Source organism: Coloeus monedula (genome assembly GCF_965178545.1).
Source record: "Coloeus monedula genome assembly, chromosome: 1".
NCBI classification, from domain to species: Eukaryota; Metazoa; Chordata; class Aves; order Passeriformes; family Corvidae; genus Coloeus; species Coloeus monedula.
The window spans coordinates 32,026,678-32,046,755 of record NC_138781.1 but is presented as its reverse complement, the minus strand read 5'-3'; the positions used below and the strand labels follow the sequence as shown (position 1 = coordinate 32,046,755).

General features: G+C 38.4%; 1 protein-coding gene across 1 annotated transcript in view; it reads right to left on the bottom strand.

Annotated features, from left to right (window-relative positions):
• LOC309577828 (dynein axonemal heavy chain 11-like) overlaps positions 1-20,078 on the bottom strand; it is a gene marked incomplete at both ends in the record, with an annotated part of 72,595 nt that overhangs the window by 14,324 nt on the left and 38,193 nt on the right. The window contains 2 exon segments of the mRNA XM_082290074.1: positions 412-539; positions 15,515-15,638. Coding sequence (XP_082146200.1) covers positions 412-539; positions 15,515-15,638 — 252 coding nt within the window.

Below are 20,078 nucleotides of genomic sequence, written 5' to 3'. Positions count from 1 at the left end.
AAAGCTGGCCAGAGCTGTGGCTGCTATCTCAGAAAAGCAGCACTCCAGGACTAATTATACAGCTTCCCCAGGGACAGTCAGACCCATTTCATTAAAGTCTCCATTATGGCCTGCTGAATGGAATAGGAGCTCTTAATTAGGCGGGGGAAGTGTGTGCCTGAGGGCAGTCCTACCCACCCACCAGGGGCTTTCTGTTTTATCTCTCCTGTTCCTCCTGGGAGAGCGCACTGTTCAGCAAAACATGACATACACCCTATTAATATGATGTTCATGGTGTTACACCAAAAGCAAACGGAAGAAGATTATTAGTTGTTCAGAACTCTTGCTGTAATCCACTGCATATTTTGTGTTCTGGGAACATCCCTCCAGCTGAGGAGGTATTCCCCATCATAGGGACAGTTTGACACTCACTTGGAAAAGAACCCAATGGCCATGAGGGACAGCCTTCTTCAGTGCCTCCTTTGCAACCATCTCCCACCTTTGTCCTAGAGAGATGTTATGAAATCTTCCAGAGTCTATAGTGAACCCAAGCTTTTTGCCTACAATAGAAATAATTGGGGAAGGGTGAGTGACAGAGGGGGAGGAGATAGGAAAATAAGCAAAGCAGAAAGGAAAAAGAATGATAATGCCCCCATTAATTTCACTATCACTTGTGCAATGCATATTACTTCCTCTGAAGCACTTCACTAAACCCTTACAATTTCAACTAGCAAAATTGCAAGCTCTCGACAGTGGCCTTATTGCTGGTATTAGAAAAAGCCTGCAGAAATCTGTTCCCTTGGTTTTAAGATAATGAACCTTTTGACATTTTGATAGATGCTCGGCATTGTTACTGAGCTTTTGAAACTCTTATGGGGGGTACAGAGCAATTCCCTCATGAAAAAGGGAGCAACATGTGGTAGATATCACATCAGTTTTGTAACTGATTGGTTCAGTGGGTAAATGCACAAGCCTCTCACCTTGTGAGGCCTGAGCTTAAATTGAGCACAGTGAGGTCACAGCTGTATTAACCTGGTATTCTCACTATTGTCTGTGGGGAATAGTAATCCTAAGTATAAAGCCACAGAGCCCTATACAATTGAATATAGTTTGTATAATGACCATTATTTAGTCACAGGGGGCACAAGATTACATGAGCATGGAGAAAATTGCCCTCTGGCCCTCATCTAGTCAAAAGGTAGAAAACAGTACAAAGGAAACCTGCATTATGCCAAGCAGAGGAATGCTCTAAAAATTTCTTCATACTGTAGTGCTTATGGCCTTACACTTTTCATCCACCCCATTGCCACGAATATGGTGGGGGTGGAAGAAACTTCAGAACTTGAATCTTCTGCGGAAAATAAACTGTGCCCAATTTTCCCACAGTAATGCATATTCCATCCCAGTGACAGATAAATCCAGAAGTCTTTGTTCTGTTCAGTAAAAAAAATACATCTACACATATATGTGTAGAAGCACATACACACAAGCACATAACCATACATCAATTTATCTCCATTTCTAGTCCTGCATGCCCCATTTCACTTTCTAGCTCAATTTTTCTTTCTTTAATGGGAGGAAAGTTAAGTGATCCTTGAACCAGAAGCAAATAAGAGGCTTACCTATTGTCTCATGATCTTCAAGTGGGTCTAGTCATGAAGACAGGATGAAAAAACACAGGAGTGGCTGGGCTGCCCTCTTAGCATTTTGCTAAATCCATCCTTGTGCTTTTCCCATACCTTGAGCCAAGATTTTCCTCCACAAAGTTCCTGTATATGAAAAAACAGCTGCTAAACACAAAAGATGTGCCTTGATAAGTACTTCAGGACTGCACCATTCTCAGACTTGAGCATCTTCCACTGATGGTCATTTCATCAGAGAAATCATCGGGAGAGTGAACTGAAGGCAAGAAGGGAAGAAAGCAGTGAAGAAAGAGAGAAGATGATTGTCCTCATTTCCTTGTAGGATGGTGGCCATGTGACAGAAAACAGCAACTTCTCAATGAAAAGGAATAAAGCAGGCAATACTGTCACATAAAGCTGGGGCAGCTGGGCAAAATAAATACCCAGGACAAAACTTTCATTCTCAGAAGTCATGTAAAAATGGGTAAAATGGTGGTGGTGGGGTGTGGAGCAAGAGGTCTGTAAGACCATCACTTGGGATCAAAAGACATAAAGAGTACAACCGGAAAAGAACTGTGTCAGTATTCACAGCTGAATACACACAGAGTCTTTCCTGGTATCATAGAATTTTCAAAAGGGGGACCTGAAAAATTGTCATCCTGCGGGGTTAACTACCAGCTTTAATACCATAATGAGAACTAACACTGAAAAGTAAATTTTTAGCTATTAACAGGATAGCTTACTGTATGCCTATTTATCAATGACTGTTCTCCTCAGGTGCCTACATTCAGTCTAAAAGAAATCAAAATCACAGCTCTCCAAATACACTGTGACTCTTGTCTTACCACACCACCTCTTCATAAACTTTTCACCAGGACAAAAGGCTGTGAAGGACCACAGTAACTGATCCCAAGTTCTGGTTCACCCCCCAGTTTTAGAAGTTACTTGCTTGCTTCTTAAGATCTGAATTTGTCAGACACATGCAAGGCACCACCCTCACACACCCTTGCCCTGAAAAATGAACCCTCAGATTTCGTACCTTAGAGCATTCGACATTCTGTCCTGATGGACAGTATTACTAGTTTCTGAAAAGAGCTTTTTTTTTTGTCTACTCCCAGGGAAATTCTCCTTTTCTGGATAATTTGAGTCCACTCACTTCTTCCATTTCTTGATGGATCTTTAAATATCTTTATCTACCCCTCTGAACACATCCATCACTGCCATAGCCTGGAAGCAAGCCAAATACAGATGCAGTACCTTTTGCATGATGACTGAAACAGGATGACGCTGATAATTTCTGAGGTATGTAGAAAACCCTAGCGCAACCAAGGGACTCAGGACTTGCTTTAAAAGACTAAATTACATATCTATACACACAAGCACAACACATAAAAATAGTATTATTAGTAAGAGTTTACTTTGGTTGATATTGCCATTGTCTGCTTGCTGTTAAACATCTAGATATGACAAACTGGATACCCTGTATGGGACATTTATTACTACAGTAGGGAGTGGCATGGAGTTAAAATTCTATTTTTAGGGAAGTAGACAAATTATGGTAAAACAGAATTTCCTCACAAGATACAGTATGTGACGTCTAAGGAAAAAGGCACTCAAATAATAAAGAAAACCTGCTTTGAAAACATCACTAGCTCTACTAAAAAATTATGGTAGAATGCATGACTTTATCTGAAATTGTCTAGTTGAGGCATGTGTGCAGAAATAATAACAAAAAAGATTTAGAACTGAAAAGCAATTTTCCCAAACTACTCTAATGGTAGGTACTCCATGGCTGAGTAGTTAAAAAGTCAACAGGACTCTTTTGTGTTCAACTCTGAACTGAAAAAGGAAATCCAATTCAAGGAGTTCTATCTCTTTACTACTTAGAAGAACCTTGACAGCATACAAAATTGAGAACAGTCATCAGACTTGCTTCAGAGACACCTCTGCCTCCCAGTACACCTGAGCCCTGACTTTTTCCAGGGCATACAGTTACTAAAATTAAAAGGAAAAGCAACAGCCTGAATGTTGTTTGGATATGTATTATTTACTTCTTACTTTATATAACAGATCAATTTCAACCCTAATTATCCAACTGCAAGCATCTAAGTCACGCTGTTTTTCCTCAACCTACTTCATGAAGTCATTGCAGCATTTTAAATGAAAATAATTACATGATAGCATCTTTGGGACTTCTGCAATTATTATTGATACTGAATCAGCAGTCATCCTGTGTGAGAAACTGCACAACCATAGGGTTTGGGCACAGGCATCACCTTACAGAAAAGAAACAGCAAATCCAGCAAATGTCAGCATCACCAATATGAAAAGTTTGGGCCAGGAAAAGGAGATTATCATTTTCAAAAGTCCTTGGCTTGTGAAAAGCCAGGTTGAATACATGACAGCTTCTCTCATGTTAGAGATAAAACACTGAAACCCCCTTATTTTTCAGCCTGTTTGATTGCTTTGTGGAAGATGCATTGAAGGCCTGAAAGTTAGTACAATTATTTTTATTTATTTGAATGTTGCATTTTTTTTTTTTTGCTTTTCTACTCATAAGAAAATCAGTTTCTTACTGTAGGCTCCTATAATGAGCTGACCTAAGCAGTGTGACATGCAAGAGGCTGACAAGAGGCTTTTAAAGGAAACTTTCAGCAAACCAGGGGTGAGGGCTGTGAACAGCAATACTCTTCAGCTTCCTTATTTAACTCAGCATGGAGACTCTCTCACTTAAGCAAGCTGGTAATTTTGCAGTGGGTGATCTCCCTTACTCACAGCACTAGATCATTTGGTAGATTTACAACAGGGAATTGCTCATACAGAATTCCTCCAAACTCTTCCTTCCTGGCCCTGTGGGATGGCTTAACACAAGGAAGGTAAACTTTTGCAAGCAGAGTCAGAAAACACTGTTGGAATGGAGGCAGCCAACAAAGAGCCCCGTGGGGATGTACCATGTTACAGACCAGCAGGAGATCACATCATGTTCTCTTTCCTCAGACAGGCAGCCCTGCCAATGTAAACATCTGGTACAAGTAATAACTAATGTATCAGGCATCACTGCTGGAGGCCGAATTCTGTTCCTTGCACTTTGGAACCAAGTCAGCAGGAGACATTTTTACCTTCAGTGAAAACTGGTAGTTGGGGCTGACACTGCCTGGGCTGATACTTCCAGAGTAAGGAAGGGATGCTCTTCCAGCTGTCAGTCTGTAATGCTCTCTTGTTGTGTTATCCTGAACTTCATTTTCTTTGGCTTCAGCTATCTGAATGATGACAGTTGTCTTGTTTATTTTTTAATGTGCCATGATTATCCCATACAATTGCCAAAATATTCCTATCCATGCAGAAAAGAATATGGATCGTCTCTAGAAAACTGACTTTATTTCAGACAGTAGCAAATATTTAAGGAAGTAAGCTTCTTATCTTAGACAAACATTAGGGAATAACTGTGCTCTGAAGGAATATGCCTGTTTACCTGTGAAACTATGGCAATTATATATCAATATATTTGTTGAAATATTATGCTGATATTTATTAATTTTATGAGTACTAATTCAAGCACCTAAAAAAAAATCAAACATGTGACAACTACATATTGTAGATATGAAAATATGAATATGGGGAGGACAGCCCTTTCTGGACAGACAACAATTTGACTATTCCTATTCGAGCTCATAGAAATGTTATACTTAATTAATAATAGACATTTTACAGGTGACTTCAAGTTGTTAGAAACAGGTCAGTTGTTATTGCCTTGGGTTGTATTTCTGCTGCAGCTGACTTTGCTGGTTTGATTTTCTTTACAAGTTCACTGTAGTTTAGGAGACTGCCCCAGGCAGCTGATAAGCTGAGCAGCCTGTCATCCTCCAGCTGCTAGAGCTCAGCCATGAAACCCTTCTGCTGCTTGGTGAGCACTGACTAGCAGAGGCAACAAAAACACTGTGTTTAAACAACTAGAGCAAGAAATAACGTTTTATAGCATTTGTGAGCTGTATTTTCTGTTTAATTACATCAGTTAATTTAATTTTGAAAGGACAGTTTGCTTTCTGTCCCAGTATACTAGATTTAAGGTTCTGGACACCCAAAGTGAGAAGGCTTACATTGTCATAGACTACAACTTTATCTCTCTCCTAGTGTCCTTCCTCCTGAGACTACACAAAAGGACTGTGATCTTACCAGGAATGGCAAGTGGTAATCTACGTGGCAGCTGAGAAAACCAGAGAATAGCACAAGGCTGGAGAACCTCACTTTGGCAGCAAACAGAGTGGGAAAACATCATCAAAGTCTGCTCTGCTGGACTGACCTTGTGACAGTGCAAGAGCTTGACTAGTCTTATGGGGAGCTCTCAATCAGACCCTGACTCCCACCGAAAACCCTGGGTGATACAGGCCTTGTAAGCATGCAGTCCCAGGTGGAGCCCTGTGCAGATGCAGGGGTAAATGGACAGCTGCTTTCGGATTGCATTCCCAAGTATATGGCTTTCATTCTTCTTGGGGTAATTAAACTCCCTGACACAGTTTGCCCTTGCATGAAGCAGCAGTACCTCAAACAGGTGGAGCAAATATTTGAGGATGAAGTTAGTTAATTCATAAATTAGTTAATTAATTTATTTATTAATCAGTTAATTAATAACTAGAAAGACACACTAGAGAAATAGAAGGTATTCTTGTTATTCATTTCACACCCCTAAGTATTTTCTTTTCACTTTTTAATCTCACAGATTACAGTCTGCCCAAAGTCCTTCCTATACGCACTTACAAAAGCATTTCTCCTCATAGGTTGCTATACATTGGTATGACTGCAGCAGCCACAGAACTGCATCCTTGCAGGAATAAATTATGATTTATTAACCAAATGTCCTAGCTCCTAACAGTGCCATCATATCCTCATTCTGACTGGCATGGAATTTTATTTACACTTATTGGATCAAGATCGCTGAAGCACAAAGCACTGCAGAGGGCTTTAATCCTGCACGGTAAATGAAATGCAATGCACAGAGCAAACCAAGCGGTAGAGAGAAGTGTGGGAATAACATCCCAATGAATTTAATATCTAGCAGAGCTTTAGGTCAAGACAGGCCCTTTGGGAGCACAGATTTGAGCAAATCAGTAGAAGTACTTTCTACACTTTGCAGACTCTTAAAATCTTTCTAATATGGGCTACTAACAATTACTGTACAGTAGATTCAAACAGGCATATTAATTCTAGCCTTAAAATCTCAGAGCAGGCAACAGAAAAACCAAAAGATAGTCCTTACCTTACATTTTTGTGAGTCTTGCCTTTCAGCATGAACAGCCTCAGCCAACAGCTGCTCTTCCAGCCTGTCCCTGGTGACAGTGGAATTAATGAGGGTGGTCTGAGCCTGCAGTTCTGGCTTGTAAGTGAGGGTTAGCCAGTTTAGTGTGAAGGATGAGATAAAAATTCCTGTTGAATTCACATTTTTTGTCTTCAATCTTGGTACATCTGGGAAGGAATAAAATGCACAAGAATGGGGATCTCACTAAATTAAAACCTCATAAGTATCTCAGATTGCAAACAATGGTTACTGTATGATCTTAGCAGCATAGCAAATGCACATAACCCAAACTTTAGGTGCCTGCAACTTAAGAAACAAAAAGAGGATGATTGAACACACCAAAACTATATGAAGAACACACAGAGTATTTCTTAATTCAGGTAGTTTCATTTGCATATACAGCAGACACAGGGAGATTATTTATTGCTGTCCTAAAGAGTGTGGCTTAGGGATAAATGTCTATCATCATTACTTACCAGAAACCTAGCAAAGTTTTCAAACAAATACCAATGAGATAGTTGTTAGTTTTTCCTATAATTTCCTTAAACATATAGCCTAAAGAATTAAGCAGGGACGTGTATTTCTAACAAATGGATGGACTAGAGGAGAGGGAATGGCTGGCAACTGAAACAACAAAAATAATGTTTTTTTTCAGGTAATTCACTAAATGTTTCATTCCAAATCAATTATCTGTTGGATGAAAGAATGAGTTATACTAGGTTCACATTTTATTTACTGAAATCCCTTACTGAAGAACTGTCATCTCCTGATCCCTTATCTTCAGTGAGGGGTGAAGCCAGTCCTTTACAGCCACACTGCTACTGCTGAAGTAACATTTTGGAGCCCAGCAGTGAGGCAACGTGAAGTTCACCTTCCTACTTCTGTGGCACAGCACCAAAAAAATTTGAAAGATTGCTTGTAGACTACATGTAGTGTGTGCCATGTGTTTGGTCCAGTGTGATCCAGTGACACAACTTTTTGTTATTGACTTGCACAGTGAACAGCGTGTCAATTTGCAGGATTCACTTGCCACACATGAGCACAAAACCAGTATTTTCTGTACAGCAATGCTTTTGAATGTTCTCTGCCAAGAAAGGAGATTCAAATATTAGTAATAAAACTCTGTTAAAAAAAGGGTCAAAAGAACATTTATGACATGGAACACAGGTAGACACAAACTCCTTTCATAAAATTCAAATGGGCATTTGTTAACTCAATTTTCAGTGATTGCATTACCATAGATACTAAACACTTAAAATGCAATTTATGAAAGTCACATCAGAACATGAATAAAACAAGTACTTTCTGTAGAAATTTTAACATTGCTTTTTGCTAGCTATCCCAGGTCACTGCCAGACCCAGGGACATAGGTTTCAGCTCTTAAGACCCGTGCCTGCTTCTGACATGCCCTTAGCCAGAAGACATGGTCTAAATGAAATGGTGTGCTGAGACCCTTCTGCATTTCACCAGGGACAAGTTAGAAAACAGAGCTGCTTATTATATACTTTAAGTGAATTCCTTAAGGAAACCTACTATGTCTAGTGCTGGGAAACCCGTGATTCTACAAAACTCAACATCAGACATGTATATTGTATAATACTGCCATGCAAACTATTGGAGAGGGGTTTTCCAGGCTTATGCTTGTATAATACTGCAATAATTTAGCTGTATGGTCATATCCTTTAGATTACACAACCTCTCTCAGGTGGATGTGAATTCACTGTCCAGTTCTGCAACGTGGTCCCCCCACAGCCTTCAAAACTGGCTGCAGCTGGAAGGAACAAAACTGTAGAGCTTGACATGGAGAAAGCAATCTTGCTTTGCTTTCAAGACACACACACACACAGAGACAAAACAAGAGATCTGACAAAAGACAAGTTCTTCAGTTTGCTTTGTCAGAAGAAAAAGCTTTGCTAAGGGAGTCACACTATGTTTCAGAACATCTATGAGGCAATATAACAAGCTTTAGAGTTCTGGATTAAATTATTTCCTTTAGGAGTTCTCAATTCACAGAAGCAATAAATAACCAATTTCTGTGATTATCACCTATGAAAGGCAAAACCTACATAATGACTTGGTAGGTTTTATTACTGCAGCTGTTGTAGGTTTTCTGTTAATTACAGATTTGGGAAAAAGAAATGTTTTGTTATTGCTCTCGCATGGTTCAAGAGTATAAGCAACAACGATAAACAGAGAGGTGGGGAACCCAGAAGGATGACTTCATTTTTTTTCAGTAAAATATATCTGTTTAGAGGTTAATTCTGGATTATGAAGAAATGCAGCAAAATAGGCATGAATAGTGGAAGTCCATGATAGAAGGAACATAAAAAAATAGTCACCAAATAAATTTCTAAGGACAAGTTCTACTTTTAGCAATGTTTTCTTCATGATATCCTATTCCATCAGCTAAGGCAGATAGAATGGATGGAACTAATGCAGCACTCTACCCAGGAACAGACAGAGCATCTTTCATGTGAGTCCCAACTCCCTGGTATTTAAGAACTAAGTAAATTAAAGAGAGATTGTTCCCCACTAGGGTTTTTTTTGTGTTGAAATTCTCATAGATTTTGAAATAAAGTAGATTAAGGGATTCAAAAAGGATTTACAAAGCTTTAAAAACCCTGTATATGCCTTGAGTATAAATTATTTTTTGCAAAAGCAAATATAAAACCAAATAAATTCCAGATGATAACATGAGCACTCAGCTGTGAGAAGACTAGGGCCAGTGTAACATCTTGTCTGATCTGTCAAACCTGATTGATTGACACAAAGACCTGCTATTCCCTAGTGTATGTTCTGCCTAAGGTAACAATGCCTAGGTCTTTCAAGGACAGGAACTCATGAAGGTGAGAAATTTTGAAAATAGGAACATGACTTCATATAATGAAATGGCTCAAGAGTTTATCCAAAATCTTTTCTTAGCAGACAATTTCATGCAACACAAAATTAAAGCGTACCTTTCAGGGCAGACGTTCTCCAAAACACACCATAACTCTAAATGGCAGAATGGTAGGATAGCTTCCTGTAGAGAGATGTTTTGGATCAGCTCAGCAAGAATGAAAAAAGTGATAAATTTTTGGACAGGAAAGGAAAGGGAAATAATATTTTTCAGTGGGAAGAAAGAGGGATAAACACATTTTCCAGAGGAGCCTTCATTCAGTTCCTGCTGCTTAAAATTAAAAGCTTCTGGAACCAACTTGCAAACCCCAACAAGTAATGTAGAGAACGAAGTTGAATAAATCAGGTGAAAAAAAGCACAGAGTGGAGCTGTTACTAGGCAATCTCAGTAGGCAAACTGTGCAAGTTGGTCAAACTAGTTCAGTGGGAAAAGCACTGCCTTGAAGCTGCACAGCTGGTGAGACGTTCAAGGCAAGGAAAGCTTCTCCCTGTGGAGAAATGGAGCAAATTTTCTTGCTGTTCCATGAATAATAGTCATGCCTCATAAGAATGGAAACTTGTTCATACAAGCTACATTTGCACATAAATCAGATTTCAAGACATCTTAAAAAATCTTTTAATAATCTGATCTTGCAGCTGAAGAGACATGACTACCTCTTTGTAACTGTGCAAAGGAGTTCAGCAAGTGTAACAGTTCATGCAAACGCAAATAGAAGCCTTATGAACAGGGAATTTATTCCTCTGTCTTCTCTCCTGTGAGCCAAAATTACACTGATCTGTGATAGTTAATGCTCACAGCCAGTCACTTCCAAAAGAGTGGTGCTGGGGAAACAGGATAGGACACACAGAGGTAAAATTCAAATATTAAGGGCCATCCATACCAAACCTATTCGATGGCATTGTTCCTCTTATAGCAGGTGAGGGCCAAAACCCAACACCATGTAGAAATAATACCTGTTTACTATTATGGCTTGATTTATCTGCTCCAAAAAAGCTATTTGCATCTTGAATAATTTTTGCATATGTTGCTAATACGTTGCACCCAAATTTTACTTACCTTTTTTCTTATGGCTTCCATGTTTACATAAAGCTAGGTACTACAACTGAGATCTTCTTAAAATTCCTTGATTATTTTTCCTTCTCTTCTGCTTCTCAAAGCAAATATCATGAACTATTTTAACAAAAATCATAGCATTTTAAAGACATTTTGAACATAAGGCCACAGTCTAAAGTGCATTAGATAAAACTGAGCAGCTTTGCAGCTCCGAAATTATATAAAAATATATACTTATTTGAACACCTAAAATTTTTTAGGCTTCTAGATATGTACTAAGGCACTTAAGCATGAAGTCTGCTTTTCAGAGATAACAAGTACCTTTAGTTCACCCTGTGTTCACCTGGTTTTGAGGAAAATATAAATTTATCCATTTGAAGTTCTCCAAGGCTGAGGATTTCTTTCTCGGCCTTCATTCGGAAACAATACCAGGAGTTGGTGTTACAGAATATCCAGGAGTGCAACATAAGAACCATCTTGCAAAGAAGGAAGGGGAGAGGTACTTCCATGAAGTGCTTCACAGATCAGCAAGTTCTCTAATAAACAGGCTAGTAAATTTGCTTTGGAAGGAGTACAAGTTGATAAATCTCCCTTGCTATGCTTTCTGTCGATTGATATGATAAGATATATTTTACCTAAAATTAGGATTGTCTGAAGCTCAGTGGATTTAATTATTTGTAATTATCCAGTTGTTGTCAGTATGTGGCCATTTTATGACAGTGGTATCTACTGTGTGGGTCAGGTTCAACTGTACATCTTTTCAAACACAGAATTAATGTACTATTGATGAAACCATTACTAGAACCAAATTAAAGTCTGGGCTGATGTATTGGTCCATGGGGTGCTGTCAGACATGAAAGGAGTAATTAGTATTCATTACTTCATACTCTGCAACATTCCAATTATTAATGAACTTCAACTGCTGGACTGCACCATATCTATCACAAATACCTTTCTAGTCTTTCTTTATTAGGAAAAAAAATTCAAAGTACCTGACAGAACTACTAAAATAAACAAATGACAGGAATGAATCAGGAATGAGGCAAACTCTGCTTATTTGGTAATAAATGGGGCATATATTTTGTGTGTGTATATATATTGTGGTGGGTAAATATGTACATGTGTATATATATATATATATATATTTATGTATATACACACACACAAGTGCCCCTCAAAGGTGACTTGTGCATCTTCAGTCAGGCACAGAATGCCAGGTCATGTAACGCTGCCTAAAATATTCAGCAGAAGAACCTATTTTTTAATACCTTCATATATTTGCTTTTGTGTCCATGTACACATCTTCATTGTGCTACATGGAAGCCTTTGCTAAGTAAATGCCAAACTAGATTGCTGTGACCCTTGTCCTTTTCAATCCAACTTCTTTCTGTTGTTTCCCATCCCCCTGTCTCATGCCTTAAAGATCTGTTAGCCTGTGAAAATTCTGATCTCTCTTTTAGACTAGTATAATTCTAATTTTCACTAGAGTTTCTTCACTATGGATTTTGAAAAGCAAGCTGCAGGCTCTTACTCTGAAGTACTTCAAATTCAGCTATAGAAAAATGCAACAAAGGGGGATCATTTCAAGGTCTCACAGTGCAGGGCAAGAGTGCATCTTCTAGGAGCTTCAAGTATACAAGGAGATTTGGGCTGGTTTTTACTGCTTAGATTTACTTTGCAGGCACAAATGCCTGAAATATCGGGGGAAAGGGAGAGAGAAAATCTTGGGTAATCTGTCCAAAATAAGATAAATTCTTTTTTTATAATTTCTTTCATATTTTCACTTTTGACAATGTGAAGCGGTGCAAGCACTCTAATCACTCTTTGACTAACATTTGAGATCCATCCAGAAATGCCCCAGGAGGATGTCTGGCTTCATATCAGAATAAACATCACATTCTCCAACATGAAAAATCCAGCTTGTTGATGTGTTGCTTGCAAACAAGAATAGAAGAGAGGAACACTTTCACACAAAAATAAGTTAACATTTGAGCAGAATCAATGACATGGCACTTCAGTTCAGCAGATGAAGTATTTAATGAGGTCTAACAAGTTTACTCTCGAGCAACCACAAATCAACATTATTCTTTAGGCTGACATCTGCACTGAGGACTCAAGAATTTCATCCGAAGTTTTTGTGAAAAGTTATGGAAGATATTACAGATTGAAATTCTCTTGCACCATGTACAAACTCCTTTATTTTCCCAATTATCATCCTGAAAGTGTATATCTAAAGGTACTCAAATTATACCTTAGAAAATATTTTTAATTATATTTTCTAAATTTGACAATTTTTCAAAATATAAGGGAGAAAGGGAGCATGGGAATGAAAGATGAGATTCACAGACATCAACCCAAAAAGGTCAAAACATAAGGTTACCTTCCCTTGTACCATCTACCACTCCTGCTGTGTCAGAACAGAGGACACCCATTAACTCAGCCTTGTGTTACCCAGTTTGAGTCTCCTACTGGAATGCCCAGCTGCAGACCTCGGGGATGGAGCTCACCCTTTCCTTGGGAGGGAGAGCCCAGAACAGGCCCTGAATTTGAGTATTCGGGGCACTCACATGAAAAACGGGGCATGTGAGTTTTGGTGCCAGCAGAGCAGGTTTCTGGGTAGAACTGAGCAGGCATTAACACCACTGGGACATGTGCCTTGATGAATTAGTGACCAGCATCAGCTGGACTAGTTTGATACATGGGAGGTTGGCAGAAATACCAATGTAAACAGTCCCCATCTCTGGTTTACCCATTTCTGCCCTGTGTTCTACCATATCAGTTTTTTCCCCATTTGCCTTACTTTCCAGGTTGTTTGTTTGCTTGGGTTTTTTTTCTTTGGTTGGCTTTTTGTTTGTTTGTATTTATTTTTCCTTTTTAAACCTCTTCATTATTTCAAGGGGTGGCCTAAAAACCAATTACAGCATAGTGAAGGAACAGTTTACTTAAGCTGATATTGCAGCTGGAAAACCCTATATTGTTGAATCCAAATCTAGCCAGTCATTTCCAACGCCTTCCCTCTTGCTATAGATGCCTAACACAGAAAGGAAATACTTTCCTTTCTTTTGAGCCGAATTATAATATACGCTCCACCTTGTTTTATTCCTTTTTTGAAGTAAAAAAAGTAAAGAATTCCACTTGAGTTTGAGAAACACACATCTATATAGTATTTTGAGTCCAATTTGGAAACTGAGAACATAATTTTGCTATCTAATCAGATGCAGATACCAACATTTTAATATCCACTCATCACCAGGTTTTAGCCATTGTATTTTAAAAAGAAATCATCTGTTTCATGAAGAGTTGAAACACTAAGCAAAATGTGGCAATCAAAGCAATATAGATCCAGTTGTCATGGAAAAATTCTGATTACCCAAGCATGCATACCTTCCCTTTTTAACTGTATGTCCTCCAAGCAGAGAATCAAGCATGGGATCAATAGAGGCACACACGTTTTCAATTAGTACAGTCTCATCAAAAGCTAAAGCTCTTTCAATGGTCTTCATAACACTTTATATGAAAAATAAAATTCCCTCCCTCCCTCCCCCCAATATTAGATAAATGCTGGTTATAGAAGGATTTCCTTTATATAATACAAATCTCAAAGTTTTTCTAAAAGCACGTGGTTAAACCATGGAAAACTGTTCACAAAGAATTGCCCAGTGTTTAAGAGTTTGACAGGTTTGAGTTCAACATCTTTCTACCTATGCTCTTGTTATTCCTCATATTAAACAAAAAATGCATTGCTGGGGCTTTTCTTATAAGCAAATATGAGGGTACAGCCCCATATGGCAGACACTGGTATAGCTCAATATAGCTTCACAGAGCAGGGTATTACTGAGTGTGAAAGAAAAATCATGATTATTTTTGAGGGTTGAAAAAGAATGAAAAACAAACCAGGACAGATGAGGGAAAAGAGCTGATTCAAATGAACAGACAGGCCAGATGATTAAGACCTACTTTAAAAATCAGGCAGTACTATGACCATTTATTGTGTAATTGTGTGTTATATCTGGAATTTAGTAAAATAAACTCTGAAACCCCTTCGAAATAGACCATTATCTCCCTAACTCTAAGCAAAGATAAGAAAATGCATGAGGAGATCAGTTACATGCTAGTCCTATCAGCTTACATATAATTCAGTAACAACAGTAAGAATTAAAACCATGTTTGTTTACCAGGAAATGACCCAATATTGGCTTTTGCCTTTAATGCTGCACATACATGTGAGGTGCACAGGCTGTGTTCTGCTGACTAAACTGAAGAGTATAAATAAGGTCTTATCATCTGGCTTTGCACCTTAGCTTTTGAAAAAGTGATTTGACCCTCACAAGAAATGCACCTCAACCTCCACTTCATTTCCTGCTCAAGACTTGAAAAGAACATAAGAAGGATGCCTTTTCCAGCACGATTTTAAAAGGAAAATGATGCTATGGATAAATAAGCAGAACTGTTGTAATATTTCAATTCTTTAAGTAAGTACATTTCAACAAACACCAATCCCTTGCAAAAATTAGGGGAACTTGAAGGCAGTAAACATGAAAGCCAATTCTTTAGTTTGCACATCTCTTTTCTTTCCTAGACGTATGACTTTAAGGTCAGCTCCATATTTATTCTTTATCCATTTAATTCCCTGTTGCTGGGGATCTATCATCAGAAGTCAGCACTCACAGTTTGTTAGAATAGTGGCATTTTCTGTTGACATCCTATCACCCTCGTTACTCCATGCCACAGTCATAACATCATCTGTCAACGTGGCAATTGGGTCCAGGCCCTCTGTCATAGGAACAGGAGCCTTAGAATCAGAGTGGAATACAATCATCCAGCAAGGTTACCAAGTAGCAAGACATGACTCAGTGCAATGCACAAGATAACTGGGGGGATATAAATTAAAGTAAGGCCGAAAAGTAAGGAGGATCCCTGTGGAGTTTCAGATGAAAAGAAAGTACTAGGAAATGTGACAAGAAGCAGTTTTTCATATTTATTACAGATTTTTAAAAAGTGTTTTCTCTTAGGACATTTACTTCATAAAAATATTTATAGTTCAATAAAGTTAAAAATGCACCATATATTATACATTTCAGTGTATTCTGATATTGCAAATTCAATGCTTATGTATGCTATTGAGCAGCTATTTCTGGAACATAAATCAGTATTTATCCACAAAAAGAAAAAAATTATAAAAGCAGGATTCCCATGGCACCTTATTAATACAGTTCAGTTCGCTCAAAAGGCAGAGAATGGGGCCATCTCTGGGGGCAGAGGCAGCCGTGGAGCTCCCTGTGGGGCACCAGCTGCAGCAATGCTCTCGTGTGAGTGCCCCTGCACTAAGGAGGAGGCTGCCACAGAGCAGCCATCTCACAGCCACGCTTGCTGGATGCCAGCCTCTCACAGGCACTTGCAAGGAGATGAAATAAAACAGAAATGGAACACCTGAAATCAGTGCTTACCAGACAGGTATGGCTGGGAAGGGAAATGCCTCATGAAGCACAACAGAGTAAGAGAGAGTGAATAAGTGAGTTATTTGGAACAAACAAGAAGGGCTGGAGGAAGCATAATAGAAGAGCTATACCAGATGCCTGGAATTAATTTTTTCCTTCCTGAAGCAAAGGGCAGACCCCCACCAATTCTTTCATGGTGTTATTCCAGGCATCCTTATTAGTGATTTTTGGATTGAATTCAAAAGCCATAAATAAAGGAAAGCACTGCATCATCACTATTAAGCCTGAACTATCTTGTCCCCCATTCAGAAGTATCTTAAACACTCTTCCATCAAAATTTTCCTTCTCCCTGAACTCATCTAGTCCTCAGTACTGGCTTTTAGATTGGCTCTTCTTTTAGAAGAGTGCACTGAAACAACAAAAAAACCCCTCACGTATATCTGACAGTTATTTATAATGAAAAGCATTATATATATTTAATTTGAGCCAAATTTGCACAATTATTAGTAATAAGAATGACACTATACCTCTAATGCAGTTTCTGTGGCACAGTGTCATAGTTACCATAATATTACAGAACACATACCATCTTAAATTGTCTAGCCCTTGATTCTAATCTCTGAGCCCAAGATAAACCTAACTTTTGATGAATGTGCTGAAAATACAAGCACAAAGGTCCCAGCAGGCATATACTCCCCTCTGCAAGCATGCAACATTTCTATCTCCCATGTGTAACACATTCATCTAAAGATATCAAAAGACTGAAAACACGATTTGTTTTATCTCTGGGCTCTAAGACAACCAATACAATCATTTCCATGAGCTGAAATACTTCCTTGTGTAAAACAATAGCACTGGGGTATTATCAGGGTTCCTAATATTAATTTTCACACAATGCACGAAAAATATCTGCATATATGGATACATCTATTGCCACTGTATCTGCATAAAGCTGATACTTAATGGCATAGAACTACTTGCTGTTCCTTCTCTAGAGGACTATTAATAAACATCTATCTTAATATAACTTTTCAAGTGTATTTGTCTCTTCTTTTCCACTCTTCCTCACTTGCAGGAAAACAAACAAAACTGAAATGAGGTATTTTGTCTCACTTCTGTTCCGTGAAAGTATCTTAAAAAGTAGAAAATCAAAGTATGCTTTATTTTTATTCGTAAAAGTGTTCAATCCATTTTAGAGGAGTCTCAAAAGAGTTAAGGATGACATTTATTTCCAGAGTCCTACTATTGAAAATATACGGGGCAATTTTTTCTACCTATCAGAACTAGGCTGCAAGGTAGAAGGAGGTTTCTGAGAAAGGATTTTATCTGCAAACGAGTTTTTGGTCGAAAAGGACAGGTTTCAGATAAAGGAAAGCTCTACACAAATAAGTGACTGCTAAACTCTAGCACAAAGCAAATGTCTACAAAGAGATGTCCCCACAATTCTGAGCTGACCTTGGAAACTCGAAGCTGTATTTAACTGTATTTCCAGAGGTCCTCGTAACTCAGCTCACCTGCTGCGTCATAGATCTATGAAATGAAAATGAGGTAAGCGCTGCCCATTTCACATATTTCTGACAAGAAATGAATTAATCATGATATAATGCACATAAGGAATAGGAAACAAGTGGGGAGGTGAGGAGCATTTGCAATAAGGAAGAAAGGAATTGTCCAAAGCTTCACAAGTAAGGATGGAGAAAGCTTTGCAGAGACAACTGTTAAGGATTGGAACTTCTATGCATTTACTGAGTACTATCATGGTTTCCTCTGCATGCAGAAAAATGGGAATTATCACAACTACATGCTCTTCCCAGAGCTAAAATCTAAGCAGAATAGGTCTCTCTGTACAGGTCTACCATTTTTACAGCACTTGCTGTTACAAAGCTGTCACAAAGAACAGACTTTGGCATTGAGAGTTGGAAAGGGACGGGATATTCTTTTGGCACAGAACCTCTCTCTTTCATTTCCCTCTAAAGATACCTGTAATCTGAGGAAAGTATACCTGTGTGCACACACACACTATATATATATATATATATATATGTATATATATATATATATATATATGTGTATATATATATATATATATATATACACATGCATATATACATGTGTCCTGGAGAACAAATACCTTCTAAGAGGAACTTTTGTATATAGATCTGTATTTCAAATTTTTGAAAGACAGCAACTTTAACAAACCATACACTCCACTGGAGACTCCCATTTTGTACAGAATATTTTACTTTTTTTACCTTTAGAGAAGGAGTCATGAAATGTCCCTTTGGTTCCTGGTGATATCGTTTTATGAGGGGTCTAAAGTAAGACATAAATGCTGCTGTCAATATGATGTCACCACATAAAAGTCTTCTTCTGTGCTTTGAGGTTCTTGATGGACTGGCTCCAACACGTGCTTTTGGACTGCAAAGCAAAATTGGAAAATGTTATCTCCTGAGCACCATGGAAGAGACAGAATGTTTAATCTCTGTATTATTAACCAGAAGCACGCAAAAGTACAACAGGAGGAGTACTCTGTCAGCAAGAGATACACTCCAAAGACTGCAAAAGCTGGAAGCAATCCAGAATTTATGGTGGTGATTTGAAATCTTTGAAGCTGAAAACAATACCATAGAAGCCTTTGTCAAACATTCTGTTTCAGTAATTGGTGCTTCTGTCTAGATCAGATACAGCATGGTGGACACACTAATATTTACAGCATCTGGTGTCCTACTGCCAGTGGAAGCATTTCCAGCAACACTGAGAAAAGGTAAGGAAACAAGAATATTAGAAGACAAAAAAGAAGAAGAAGAAAAAGCTGTTCCAACCTCAATAAAGATGTCACTTCTGCTTTTTGTTTCACACTTTTTTTTCCAAAGGGAGGAGAAAGGCAGTAGAGTTGTTGTCCCTGCCCATGGCAGGGGGTTTAGAATTTAGATGGTCTTTAAGGTCCCTTCAAACCCAAACCATTCTATGGTTCTGTGAAGATTTGCAGGGTTTTTTGTTCTTATTTGTCTGTCTTCTTTTACCTACTAGCTACAGACATCTCACTCAGCCAAGGCTGCAATGATGGAATTTTGACAGGAGAAAAGATGAGGGTGGCCAAACACACAGGCTGCCCAGAGAGGCTGTGGAATTTCCATGGTCCTGGACAATCTGGCCCAACCAGTCCTGTTTGATCAATGGGGATGGATTAGATTATCTCAGAAGGTTCCTTCCAGCTGCAATGATTCTGTCAAAGTTTAGTTTTAGAATTGCTTTCTTCATAATTTTTTTTTTCTACAGAGAGCCCTGTTTTCCCTTGTTCTTCTGCAGAGTTCATCTTAACATACTAACCCTGGGATACTTAGGATGAATAGTCAGGAACGGTCTTAGATATTGATGATTTATTATAAGCAGCTATGTGGGAGCCTGTTATTTTATTCCAGTTATGTGTAAAGACAGCCCACCACCTATTTAAAATTTTAGCTGGTTATTAAACAGTTTCAGAAAAATGAAAGCATCTTCTTTAAAGAAAGTTAACATTTAAGATGTGGATCCTCTCTTTTTCAGTCAGGATTTGTGACGTGGCATAAGCCCCAAACTAGCAGTATTTGGCACGTTATGCTTTGATTGTTCTGTGTGTACAATTCCCAGCAAAGGAATGAACATATGCATGAAGGCATGCTCAAATAGCTTCAGCATGGAGGGCAAGGTAAAAATTGATCACCCATTAGAGTCTTCTTCAAATGGATAAAATTCTAGATTTAAAATAGGGATAAACTGCCATAACCTTTCTTATTTGTTTGTACTGTTTGAAA